Genomic DNA, 13,865 nt, shown 5'->3' with positions numbered 1-13,865 from the left:
GTATTCCACGGTGAGCAGCCCAAGGGGGTGCAGCCACTGGGCCTGGAGGTGTGGCAGCTACAAGACGTTTAGGGGAAGAATGAAGGATTTGGACCAGGAATGGGGGCCTGCAGCATCCTGGCTGCTGCCACAGCTGGGTTTGGCAGCTGCCAGCAGGAGATAACGGCAATGTAAAACTGTTTGCTTTCTTACCCAGCAGCCCAGCCCTTGTTTTCTGCTCTCAGGAAGGATTTTAAAAGGAGCCACACTGTGTTACCCACTCAGCCCTGTCTCAGGGCTCTCCCTTCCCTGCTGCCCTTCACATGCACACAGTCCCTTCTGGGGTTATCAGCTGCCTCTGACAGTGTGGGAAGCAAGGGACAGAGACAAGGACAGAGAGCAAAGGAGGTGAAGAAGGAAGAGGGGCCCTGGGCTGACACCAACTGCACATATTTTAATTTTTTTTATTGTAAAACATGGCCAACACGTGCAAGGCTCCAGCCCAGGCTCACGGCTCCTGGGTGGAAGGCGGGCCCTGCGGGTGGTCAGAAAGCAGCCAAGGGACAGCAGGAGCTCCAGGCAGCCCAGAATAATGGCACTTCTGCAGCAAGAGCAGCTCCCACGCAGAGCAGCGCAGGGCTGGGTGGCACAGGGACAGACAGATCTCTCTCAGAAGAGGCGTTTCTCATACCTGTGAGAAAGCAGCACCAGGGAGCCCCTTTACTGACCAACCTCACTCAGGGCAGGGACAAAGGTGCAGTATGGGACAGATCCTGACAGCCCAGGGAGGGGGAACAGCCTCAGCACCCTGACAGGCCAGGGCTTGGCCCAGCTGTGGTGGCAGGGCAAGCCAATGAATGGCACACCAAGCCAAGGGCATGGCAGCTGAGGTACAGGGTGGCTGTTCCTCAGCCCCAACACCCCCCCAGGGTGACAAGGATCCTGTCAGAAGCACTTACGAGTGGAGGCCGTGCACCCCTCCTTCAACCTGGGCAGACGTTGTCCTCTTCTCAAATTTCAGCTCTCCCGAGTACATCATGGCTCTGAGGGGGAAGGACACCTGTCACAAGCCAGGCAGAGTCCAGGGAAGACAGTGCTCTGGCACATGCTCAGCTGGAACATCTGGAATGAGGGTCACTGGTTTCTCCAGCTGTGGCCAGAATGGTCTTTGCTGTGCTCCCAAGAACAGACTGGATAATGTAATCCCAACATTTTGAGCCCAGCCAGTTGAATATGCCACAACAGACCACACTCCTGCATCCCTGGGGCTGGCAGATCCATTATGCACTGCCCACTGGAGATGAGGGAAGAGAGCTACAGATTACCCAGAACACACCACAGCTTGAGTACAGCTGCACAGGGACTCCAGACAGCAGCACCATGACCTAACCAGAGCACAGGCAAGGGGGAAGCACTCACCGGACTTGGGTCAGGCTCTTGGCACCGATATCCTGGCAGGAATGCTGGATCCCAGCAATAAGGTATGGAATGAATTTATGGATAGAGCCCTTGTCTTGCACTGCACCGGAGACCCCCTGGGCCACTTTAATTTTGTCTGTCTCACTGCATGAAAGCACAAATCAAGGGTATTTGTGAAGCACAGAAACCCCAAAAGCTTGATCTGCTGCCCCAAAGCACCACCTCTGACCTGAAATACCGATTCTGGCTGCCCAAGTTCTTGTCCATAGCATCTAGGGAGCCCATGCCACGGTATTTCTTCAGCCTGATGCCATCCGAGAAGAAGTACTCGCCTGGGGCCTCCGTGGTGGCAGCCAGGAGAGAGCCCATCATCACTGGCACAAGATATCACCAGAACAGCACATCAGCAGCAGTGGCTGCAGCCCCGTGCCCCCAGCCACCTGCAGGTAAAGGCCCTCAGGCCCAGTGTGATGCCATATGGAAACACCTCCCGGCAGATTCCCACAGTGGTGCTCACCTGTGGAGGCCCCCAGTGCCAGGGCCTTGGCGATGTGCCCGACCGTCTGGATGCCTCCGTCGGCGATGACGGGGACGCCGAACCTGCGCGCGTACTCGGACACCTTGTACACCGCCGTGGCCTGGGGACGGCCGCACGCCAGCACTGCGGGGACAGACACACAGCTCAGCCCCAGCCTGCAGCACGGCCCCGTCCCAGCAGGCTCGCTCAGGCTCCCAGCACACACATGCTCCAGCACTCAGAACGCACAAATCCCTGGGAGCTCCTTCCCTAGGCTGAGTCCAAGAGAAGCAGATGCCCGGGAGATGCCTGCTGAGACGTCCTCACAGCCCTTGGCTCCAAAAAGCTGGGAGTGACCTCGGGACTCGGGGCTTTGATTGGATGCCTGGGATCAGACAAAACTCGTGGCTCAATCCTTGTGCACAGCAGACGTGGGGAGCTTGGGAAGGAAATAAAGTAAACTCCAAAAGCCCCTCTCCAAAGCATCCCTGGCATGTAGCCATGGCCCACTGCTGGCTCTCTCCTGGAGCTGCCAGACTCCTTGTCCATGTACCCAGCATCTGTACAATGTGCCTCTTGAATGGAAAGGCAGTTGGCTGGGAGAGAGCTCATATGCCTGTATATGCTACAGATATAAATATATCTATGCATACAGGTCTGCATATACACACAAACACACATGCAGCAGTGGAAAAGGAAAGAGGCAGAATGGTTTGGTAATAATTTATCTTCCTGCCCTGCAATGTAGCAAGGATTCCATCAAGTTTAGCTGCCCCATGAGGAGAGAGTTGTTAGCTTTGGATTTACTTGTTCTTCCCAGTCAGTAGCAGTTAAGCTTCCCGTTATGTGAGGAAAACCAGCACAAGGCATGTCTTGTAACATGTTTGTCAGCCACAGGCATGCAAGAACACTGAGGTAAGCTTCTCTCAGGGAGATGTCCCTTCCCCACCATCAACTGGAAGCCTTTTCTTCAGTCATGGTTAGTCCCATAAACTGGGAAAGATTAGGGCCATACAGTATTAGTACTCTGGAGTGTGAAATCCAGGTGTGGTTCAGCCTGCACGCAGCAGTGCTGGCAGCATGTCCCTGGCTGGGGCCAGGAGGCTACAGTTTCTCTACTCCCAGCACTCAGCAGCAGCTGCTGAGGGAGGGCAGCCAGACTGCAGGCTGAGATTGTGACAGAACTAAATTTAATCAGACCCCAGCATTCAGCTCAGGCTCAGCCAGCCAGGGAGAGGCTGCCAGCTTTATTATCATCAATGCCCTTAAAGAGATGGTCTTGCAGTTCTGCACTGCTGAAGGCCACAGTGCAGTGCAAAATGCTGCTGTGGAAGAGCTCTGTGGAGAGAAACACCCATTTCCGAAGGGTTTTGAGTCCAGGGTCTATGGGAGTGTGCCATAGACAGTGCAGGGCCTGCAGAAACCTCTCAAGCACAGAGACCAGCCCTTTTAAGGCACAGCTGGGCTCAGGGCCCCTGGGAGCATCGTGCCTCTCCGACTGTCCCAGTGCCCAGTGCCACAGCCCCGGAGCGCAGGCGTCCCAAGCAGGGTTCTGAGCACACACACACATCACACGGTCAGGGAAGGGTTTGTCCCTTTCAGTGCATTGGCAAAGGGTGGCCCTACAAAACCATCTGCTAGAGAAAACCTTCCAGGATCTGCAAGAGTAAACCTCTCCCTTTGAGGTGTGTCAGAACTAGGGGAAAGGACAAAGCCTAAGGCTTGCCTTGCAGGGGCTGCTTGGTCAGAGCATCAGAGCAGAGAACACTGCACCCTGGGCTGGGCAGGCAGAAGCCCCTTCTCTCCACAGGACTTGGCGGGGAAAAGATGGAACACAGCTGCCAAGGTGGCCATGTGCAGTGAAGTCCCTCTGTAACTCAGGGGAGCAAGCTCCATGGGAAGGGAGCACAACTTGCCCAGAATTAGGGCTACATTTTGAGCACGACCGAGAACTGCTCAGGTATCACCTCCCAGTATTGGATCAGCAGGAGCATGCCTGGCTAGAGATCCAAAAGGTGCAGTCAGGCTCCTAACTGGAATTTGGAGTGGAGAGAGGACAGGCCTGAGTTCCTTCAGCTTGGACAGTTCAGATTCTGCTTTATGAAATCAGAAAGGCTTCTCAAATTTAATTTCAGATTCAAAACCAGTATCCAAAGCCACAAAACCCCAAGTGCATCTACAGCTAAATTATTCTCAAACAAGCAGTAAGGCCATGTGCAGCCAAATCAGGGTCCTGCTTCAAGACACATAATTAGGGTTGGGAACAGGGCAAGTAACTTACTATAGGTGCCCGTGACAGTAGAAGGGCATTTGGGGCTGTGGGACTTTAGGTCTGGAGGGATCTTTGGAGCAGCTAAACAAAAACAAACACACACATTTTAGAGACAGAAGAACAGCAGCAGAACAAAGGACCCCAGAAATGACCTGCTACTGGGCAGAGCATACGGTGTGGGACAGAGCTGACTTTGCAGACCCTTCCTAGCCTGAGCCAAGCCAGAGGCCAGATCCAAGGCAGCCAGGCCTGGCTGTGCACAGCGCATGCTCGCCCTACCCCAGCAGCCACCCAGAGAGGTGACCCCTACCCCAAAAAGCCAGAGCTCTTTCCCTAAACAGCGCCAAAAACCTGGGAAGCTGCAGGCAAGAGTTCTGCAACCACATCTCCTGTGAAGTGCCACCTCTGCTCTACACCTTCTCCAAAACCAGCACCCAGCCCCATTCCCAGGGCAGCTGGAGGAACCCCAGGGACATTCCCCACTCTGCAGATCAGAGCATGCCTTTGCCTCAGAGCCAGGGTAGGACATGTGTGCCCTGGCTCTGCTCTGGCTATGGAAGTGTCAGCCCAAGGATACTCCTCCCTCCTCAGAAAGCTGCCCTGAGACACCCTGCCCTGACTGGGAACCCCTGCAGCCAGGCAAAGCAGGAACACAGCACAGGTCCAGGGCTGCTCACAGGCTCCATTCTGGAAAGGGCAGAGCTAATGCAGCTCCTACAGCCAAGCAGCTGCTCACTTGCTGCCTCCTGTGGCACAGGCCAAGGACCAAAGCAGTGAGGGGCTGTGCTGGTGGACTGCAGCGCCTTGCTGCACCACCACTCTGCACCCCACCTGAGGCTCAACACACAAGGACTGAGTCTGTCCTCAAGACAGACTTTCTTCAGGCCCTGGGGGATGCCCCTCTTGCCTTATAGCTAAGGGTGGCACAGCCCCTGCTCCACATAAGCTCTGTCTAACTGCAGAGACAAAAGCAAGAAATCCCATTTTGGCCTGGAAACTACAAAGGCATCAAGCCCAGATCAATAGTCAAGCATCACGCACACTGCTGCCAGAGGAAAGGGAGCACAGACAGCCCAGTGTGCTTCACCCATCAGCACTGAGGATCCAGTAAGCCCCTCTCCCTGCAGAGCTGCCTGCCAGCCCCATTCCACACTGAGCCAACAGCTCCCCTCGGGCAAAGCCACCATCTGCCACACCGGCTCTACTCAGTCTCGGTCAGTCCTGGGAAATGCCTTTGCTGCTGCTGCCACCCCAAGGGTTGGAAGTCCTGGACAAAGAGGGTGAAAGATGTCTTCCTGATGGACACTGCCCTCAAAATGGGAGAATTCCATCCCAGCCATGCTGCTTTTCAGCAGGGAATTTCTACTAAGCACGTGTCTTCAGCCTATTTAGGAGGCGGCTGATCTCTCTCACCTTCCTGTGTGATGCAGATGGAGCCACTGCCCATCCCGACCCTCAGGGCATCAACCCCCGCGTCAATCAGGTTCTTGGCCTGAGCCGCAGTCACCACTGTGGGGAGCAAAAATCGGTTTGAAAACAGACAAGCACATTTGCAAACAACACTTCTCTGCCCTGGAGGTTCCCCCATGGCTGCCAACATCCCCCACCCTGGGCAACAGCCTGTGGCAGAGCCAGGCCATTCTGGGAGGAGCAGTGAGTTTCTGCTCCAGCGGCCACAGTGGGTGAGGTCACACTGCCCCTTCAGGCTATTCTGCAACTTCTACCCAAAGGCTGAGGCAGCAGAAGTCATGGCACGGTCCCAAACACTCTCTGGGCCACACGAGGTAGGGAGGGCAGAGTACAGGGTAACAGCAGCATCAAGTAAAGACAAGGACCACTGGGCTCTGGTGTCAAGAGACAGGGAAAATTGCCACTAGATCTCCACATCAAGCAGTATCATTACTAAGCAAAATTTTAAACTGATGTGTAAAATAAGCTAATGCATAATGTGCTGTGGAGGACTGTAACACGCTGCGCTGCAGAACAAAGGTTTCTAAGTATCTGCAGCAGTAAGGTACTGCCCTGTGTCTACAGTGGTCTTGCTCCATTCCACAAGTCAGAGGAAACCATTTCAAGCTCACAGAAATTTACCAAGATGATCGTTTCATTCACATCCCTGCAGCTCCCTCTATGTCTAAGAAACAAATGTCATTTAAAGACAAGAAGGGTCTTCAACACATGCCTACCATTTCCTCCAATAACTTGTAGGTTGGGATATTTCTCCTTAATGTATTTAATCATATTGATCTGGAAGATGGAATTCCCCTGAGAGGAATCCTGCAACAGAAAGAAAATCAGTTTCAACCAGAATTTCTCCAGATTACAAATGCAGCTTCAGAAAAGTTTCAGATTTTCACTCTGCTTGCTGGGGTCTCTGCTAAGCTGAGTAATGGGCAAAATGACTCCCCAAATTGGGCACGGAACCCCAGGAGAAGCTGCTGCCAAGACAGGAATGTACTTCCCTGCACAAGGGAAGTACATTGTAAAGACTTCAGTATTGTAAAGACTTCAGTAATATCCTTCAGGTTTAATCCTGTAGCTTCTACAGAAGGCAACAAGCAGAACATCTGGCTGTGGATACAAACCATCTGGCTCTATCAGTAGGACACTGTCAGCCCTGTCACAAACTACAGGTGAAATTGAGAATGTTTCTTGTGAAACCCAGGAGGGCTGGTGGGGGGATGCACCTCCCTACTGTGCAGCAGAGCAGCTCAAATACCAGATGTGGAGCACTGAGCACTCAGTCCCTGCCAATCTCTGTGACCCAGTCAAATGATGTCTGTTAAACATTTCCCACTGCACAGCCGTGCCCTCAGAGCACAGCACACTCACAGTATCACAATCGATGAGAAAACCATGTGCAAATACAGGCAGTGACAACTGTGCCTGAAAGTTTACAGGTCAAAAAGGGAGACCAGCAGAGCAGTTCTGGGCTTACTGATCACTCCTGAACATCAGTAAGAGAGTAACACAGTAACAAACACCAAAGGGACCAAGGGAAACTGATAAGCTGAATATTCAAAACTAGTCAGGAACATCAGAGAGGCTGGTGGCAGAATGCAAGAGGTATTTGTAGAAGATTCTGTATTAACTGACAATGTTTCTCTTCACAGCCTTCAGAGCTTCAATGCACCCTACAAACTCCTTCAGGTCACATAAGTTTCCAGGGAAGAGGAATCCCTCCAGTCTGAGGATTCTAACCTGAACAAGACTGAGAGATCAACAAACTGCCATATTCTAACACAGAAAGGCCTGTGACAAAGACAGTGATGTTCATCCAGCCTGGGGACTCAAGCCCCAGTGTCCCAGGCCGACACAATGCCCATGGGTGCCCAGGGGTGCTCACCAGCACGACAGCGTCCACGCCAGCCTGCACCAGCAGGTCCAGCCGGTACTTGTCATCCTCATGGGTCCCAATAGCAGCACCACAGAGCAGCTGCTTCTTGGAGTCCTTGGAAGCCAGAGGGTAATCCCTGTTCTTCTTGAGATCAGTGCGGGCAATGATAGCCACCAGCTCGTCATCTTCATTAACAATTGGCAGCTTGCCTGGAAACAGACAGAAAGAACATCGCTGCAGATTTCTGCAGGAGACAGACATTAGCTCAGAGCAGTGCAGCAGCAGGCAGGAAAAAACTGCTACAAGATGGAGACTCAGGTGTGTTACCAAATCTTGCTTGGCCATGGACACCAGCAGCCCTAGCTTGAGAAACAGAGAAAGGAGTTTGTAGGACTGGAGAAGGACTCAGTATTTTTACATCAACCATAGAAAATGTGTGCATTTCTTAATAATTAGACACACAACACCCTATTAAAAGTCAAACTACTAAACCCCAAGAGGGATGAACTGAGCACTGAAATGCGAAGGCCAGGCCAGAAAATCAAAGACGTGGCTGGACAGCCAAACACCAGGCTGCCAAGAATCCCTCAACTCCAAACACACTTCAGATGAAGGCATGTGAACTCTGTACCCCAGCAGAGGGCTGTGGGCACTGTGTTCACCGTTGTCTCCCATGTTTCACCCACACAGGGACTGTGTGCCCACATTCGCCCAGCGCTTCCACAGCTCTCCCTCGTGCCACAGACAGCCACAGGTACCTTTTTTACTCCTTTGCAGAATTTCATTTGCTTCCTTCAACATTACGCCAGCTGGGGCCACAACAAGATCTTCCCGCTTTGTCATAATCTAGTGGGTGGGAGAAGAGAAAAAGTCACAAGAACTCCTTCACACTGATCTGAAAATACCAAACCTCCCTGCCCACGTGAAATGCTCTGCAGTGGCCGGGCAGGAGTGCTCCTCAAAGAGCCCACAGCACAGCAACACGCCTCCAGGAACACACAGGAAAAGCCTCCAGTGTGCTGTCCCCATGTGAGCACTGGCATCAGGCCCCAACCCCTTCAGTGCCCTGAAAAGAGGAGATGGCACAAGGCCTCAGGAAGACAAGTGAAAGCACCTGGAAACAAGGGACAACTCTCAGATGACCCTTGTTTGGGATATCACCCTAACAGCTCTCCCTTTCGTTGGAGGACATGCAAATAAGGGGTGGAGACACCTTGGGAGTCTCATGCTGTTCTGGCAGAAATGGCGGTGCCCTTAATCTTGTTTTCAGGCAGCATCTCCAGTGCGTAGGCCCTGGAAGGGCTCTGCCCAGAATAACCCACTGCTGCTGCTGGTAAGGTCAGTGGGGCAAAGGAGTTGCATCAATCCAAAGATGCTCAGCCACACTCACTCTGACAAACAAGCACCACAACACAGTGGAAAGCAAAGGGCAGTGCTGGACAGTGGGGAACATCTGACCTGGTATGGTGGCTTTCATCACAACAGTGCTCTCCCACTGGGAGAGCAGCTCAGAGATAATGAAATCTCCATCCTTGGAGATTTAGAGACTGCCCCACAAAACCTCCTCCAGCTCAACGTGCCTTGAGCAGGTGGCTTGACAAGAGACCTCCAAGTCCCTTTCCAACCACAGCATTCTGTGATCATCAAGTCCCCATGAAAGGTTATTTGAGAAGGCTGGGCAAAGCTAAAAGGGAGCATTCTCTAACCCATTCAGGAAGGTAGGTCAGTTGCATACAAAGCAGGAACATTCTAGTAATTTATACCATAAGAACAACATTTTGCATCGGAAAGAAGCTGACCATGCCTCCATCTACCGAAAATGCTGTGACAGAACCCACATCTCAAGAGAAGCCTGAGGCATCACAGACATATCACAGAACCACTAGGCTGGAAGAGACCTTCAAGATAATCGAGTCCAACCCATGTCCTAACACCTCAATTAAACCATGGCACTCAGTGCCACATCCAGCCTTTTTTTAAACACATCCAGAGATGGTGACTCCACCACCTCCCCAGGCAGACCATTCCAGTGCTTTATCACTCTTTCCGTAAAGAACTTTCCTAACATCCAACCTAAATTTCCCTTGGCACAGCTTAAGACTGTGTCCTCTGATTGTCAGTTGCTGCCTGGAGAGAGACCAACCCCACCTGATGATAACCACCTTTCAGGGAGTTGCAGAGAGTGATAAAGTCACATCTGAGTCTCCTTTTCTCCAGGCTGAACACCCCCAGCTCTCTCAGTCATTCCCCACAGGGTTTGTGTTCCAAGCCCCTCACCAGCCTCATTGCCTCCTCTGGATGTACTCCAGTGTCTCAGCATCCTTCCCATGCTGAGGGCCCAGAACTGGACACAGCACTCAAGGTGCCGAGTACAGGGGCAAATGACCTCCCTGCCCCTGCAGGCCACAGTGTTCCTGATACAGGCCAGGAGCCATTGGCCTTCTTGCCCACCAGGGCACTCTGCTGGCTCGTGTTCAGTCAGCTGTCACCAGCACCCCCAGGTCCCTTTGTGCCTGGGCACTGTCCAGCCACACCGTCCCCAGCCTAGAACACTGCAAGGGGTTATTGTGGCCAAAATGCAGGACTGGACACTTGGACTTATTAAACTCCATCCTATTGGACTCTGCCCATCCATCCAACCATTCCAGGTCTCCCTGCAGAGCCCTCTTGTCTTCCAACAGATGGACACATGCTCCCAGCTTAGTGTCATCCGCAAATTTACCAATGAAAGACTCAATCCCCGCATCCATGTTGTTAATGAAAATATTGAACAGAGCTGGGCCCAGCACAGAGCCCTGAGGGACACCCCTGGTGCCTGGCCCCAGATGGATGCAGCACCATGCACCACCACTCTCTGGGCTGGCCATCCAGCCAGTTCTGAGCCCAGTACAGAGTGCTCCTGTCCCAGCCCTGGGCTGCAGCTTTTTCAGAAGGGAGTTCTGGGAGACAGTGCCAAAGGCCTTGCTGGAGTCCCTGTACACAACAACCACAGCCTTTACTGCATCCACCAGGAGGGTCACCTGGTCATGAAAGGAGACCAGGTTGATCAAACACCCCTCCTAAACCCCTGCTGGCTGGCCTGGTACCCTGGCCATCCTGTAAGTGCTGTGTGGTGACACTCAGTATAAACTGCTCCATCACCTTACTGGGTACTGAGGTCAGGTTAACTGGCCTATAATTACCAGGGTCCTCCTTCCCACCCTTGTTGTGAATGGGTGTCACACTGGCCAGCTTCCAGTCATCTGGAACACACACTGACAGCAGAAAGCTTCCTGCTCTGCAGTGCTGAATAACCCAAAGAAAGTATGAGGAAAGGTCCTTATCTGGCTCCTCTGATGGGCAGCGTTGCTTCAAAGGCACTTTTATAACCTGCTCCTAGTTTAAGGCTCTTGTATCATTATCTTGTATTTATAGCCAATTTCAAACCAAACAGGGATCAGCATGTGACACCACGTTTGGTCAGCAAGAGCTAAAAATATTTGTGAGCCAAGAGGAAAGCATGGCCAAGAGGCACTGGTGGTGTAACCTGACAGCACCGCAGATCTCCAGTTACATAGCTTGTGTAACTGGAATCACAGAATGTTCTCCTGCATGAGGGGAGTCTGACAGTGAAGCATTATGAAGGCCAGACTGCAAGACTGCAAGTTCAGGGGGTTATTTGAAAGAACAAGTAATCCAGATGATGCATACAGGGAAAGGCAGCCCAGAAAAGGAAGCTCAGCACTTGGAGGGTTTGCTGGGCAGAGCACAGCTGCTACAACGCTGGCAGTGCCAGCATGTGGGACTACAGCAGCAGCCACAAACACCAGCAATTAATTAGCGAAGCAGGGGTGAGGTTCCGCAGCACCAAAAGATAATCCTCATGATTCACATAAACTGCATGGTCTGCACTGCAGGAGTCGCTCAGAGAGTGCAAACGAGCAAGACACTCTCCCCTAGAAATACACTCACAGACAGATCTGCTGAGCTAAGCTGGAGCTGCTCCCTGCCACTGGCAGAACACCTCACAGCCACACACTCACCCTTATTCTTATCACAGGCCACACGGCTTCCTAACAAAGCGTTCACAGCCCTCAGGTGTGAGCACTTCTCACCTCACCGAGGGGCAGGTCATGCTCTGACTCTTTCAGGAAATCAATATCTCTGGACGAGATGATCCCAACCAGCTTGCCCCCCATCTTCCCATTGTCCGTGATGGGAATCCCACAAAATCCATGACGAGCTTTTGCTTCAAACACATCTCGCACTCGGTCATTGGGGCTCAGCACCACGGGGTCTGTGATGAATCCTTGCTCGTATTTCTGAAAGGAAGCAGATCCAGCAGCCAGGTTGAGTGGCACTGCCAGGCCAGAGAGGAGCGAGGCACATGCCTGCAGGTTACTGCAGCCACTCACACGGGTCTGCCATCACCCAGCCTAGCCGCATGCTCACCAACAGGACGACTCTCAAACCAGCAACAAGGCTCACGCAAATAATGTTAACATGGAAGAGCTTCCAGGCTAACCTCCTCCCTGAAATGATGGGGAATATTCCCACACCAGGAGGACTCGAGTCCCAGGCTGACCACAGACAGTGCCTGGCACACAACAAGAGGGCTGTGCCTGCAAACCCTGGCAGCACTACAGCTCTGAAACACGAAGATCGGGCACACGTCAGCAATCTCCTCACACAGCTCATTCAGCGAGGCCAGACCCGCTCCCATCTCTGCAGAGCGCCCTGTCCCAGCACGGTTTGGGGCTGCCGTTACAGCCACTCACCTTCACCTTCCGCACCTCGTTGGCCTGGAACTCCGGGGTGCAGTTGTGGTGGATGAACCCGATTCCTCCGGTCAGCTGGGGACACAAAGGCGGCTGTGAGTCACCGCAGACCCTGCCCGGCGCTGCGGCAGCGGGGCCGGCACCGATGGAGCTCCGGGCCCGGCCTCGCCCCGAGGCGCTGCGGGACCCCGGGGCAGCCACGCGGGCGCCTCAGGCAGCGTTTCCTGCCCCGCCAGCCCGGTGAGGGCGGCACAGGGGACCCGCCCGCGGGGCCGCACTCACCGCCATGGCGATGGCCATGCTGGCCTCGGTGACCGTGTCCATGGGCGAGGAGACCAGCGGCGTCTTCAGGGTGATTGTCTTGGTCAGCGCCGAGGTCAGGTCCTGGCGGGGAGGCAGGCGGCGGCGGCGGGTGAGCGGCGGCACCGGCGCAACCCCCGGCCCGGCCCCCGGCCCGCTCCCCCGCCCCGGCCACTCACCACCTGGTCCGCCGTGAAGTCGATGTACCCCGGGAGGATGAGGAAATCGCTGCGGGGGAACGAGGGGAGACGCGTCAGAGACCGCGGCGGCCCCGCGCCCCAGGTCCCGGTCCCGGTCCCAACCCCGTGCCGGCCGCACTCACTTGTAGGTGAGCCCATCGCCGCAGCTGAAGAGCTGCTGAGCCGTCAGCCCGTCGTCGGGCACGTAACCGGTGCCGCCGCTGATCAGGTAGTCCGCCATGGCCCCGCCGCGTGCCCGCCCCACCACACCGAGCGCACGCGCGCCCCGACGGCCGCCGGGAGGGACCCGCTGTGCCCGCCCCGCGACGGCGCGGACAGAGCGCCTCCGGTAGGGGCCGGAGCCGACAGCGCCTCCTGACGGCGCGGAGGGCCCCGGAGCGGAGCAGCACAGCCGCGGCCCGGGCGGCAGCGGGCACACACCGGGCACACACCGGGCACGGCTGTCGCTCTCAGCACCTCCTGAGCAGCTTCTCAGCACCGAGCCCGTACGTCTTCAGCCCGGTGACATCGGGTCATGGCGGCTGTTCTGTGCTCAGGCCGAGCAGCCTGGTCCATGTACCGGCAGGAGGCAACAGGAGAGAGCTGAACTCCAGTGCAGCCCGGTAGGGCCTGTGTGCCAGGCTCTGCCTTGGCTGGTACCAGCTTGTGGCACCAGTACAGTGTGATACCTGCTATAAGACCACCTAAAAAGGCCCAGCTACGGGTAGCATGCTGACATGCAAAGACTGTGGGTTGGGAGCTGAGTCCAGGTACTCCCACAGTTTGAGAAGACAAGGGCTTGTTGGGGTGGTGGTGATTCTGCTGGACAAACCAGCAGAATCCAAAGCAATTCTGTAAGTCTAAGGGAGCTGCATGAAGGATGAAAGTCAAGAGGCAGCAGCGAGGCCAGTCTTGCACCTCAAGGGGAATGAAAGGCAGAGAGGCAGCAGTCTCACCAGAGTGGATCCAAGGCGATCCCAGTTAGGCATTAGCCCCCTCTTCCCAAAGCCACCAGGCCAGGCTGTACAAACAAGCAGTGTGAAGAGGACAGCTGCACACTGGGGATGGGGGAGTAGCACCTTCAGATCTGTGCCACAGACTGGGG

General features: G+C 54.4%; 1 protein-coding gene across 1 annotated transcript; it reads right to left on the bottom strand.

The window, feature by feature from the left end:
* Window positions 1-413: 413 nt before the first annotated feature.
* IMPDH2 (inosine monophosphate dehydrogenase 2) lies at window positions 414-13,099 on the bottom strand. The gene is made up of 14 exons (XM_030956559.1): window positions 12,904-13,099; window positions 12,761-12,809; window positions 12,564-12,665; window positions 12,282-12,356; window positions 11,619-11,825; window positions 8,283-8,370; window positions 7,534-7,733; window positions 6,374-6,464; window positions 5,601-5,696; window positions 1,916-2,059; window positions 1,628-1,772; window positions 1,399-1,542; window positions 939-1,022; window positions 414-670 (listed from the first exon to the last, which is right to left on the bottom strand). The coding sequence occupies exons 1-14, from the start codon at window positions 12,999-13,001 to the stop codon at window positions 649-651; spliced, it is 1,545 nt and encodes a 514-aa protein (XP_030812419.1). The 5' UTR covers window positions 13,002-13,099; the 3' UTR covers window positions 414-648.
* Window positions 13,100-13,865: the final 766 nt, after the last annotated feature.

Source organism: Camarhynchus parvulus, chromosome 12 (assembly GCF_901933205.1).
Source record: "Camarhynchus parvulus chromosome 12, STF_HiC, whole genome shotgun sequence".
In the NCBI taxonomy this organism is placed as follows: domain Eukaryota; kingdom Metazoa; phylum Chordata; class Aves; order Passeriformes; family Thraupidae; genus Camarhynchus; species Camarhynchus parvulus.
The sequence above is the reverse complement of the archived record's forward strand: the minus strand, read 5'-3'. Positions and strand labels throughout refer to the sequence as shown.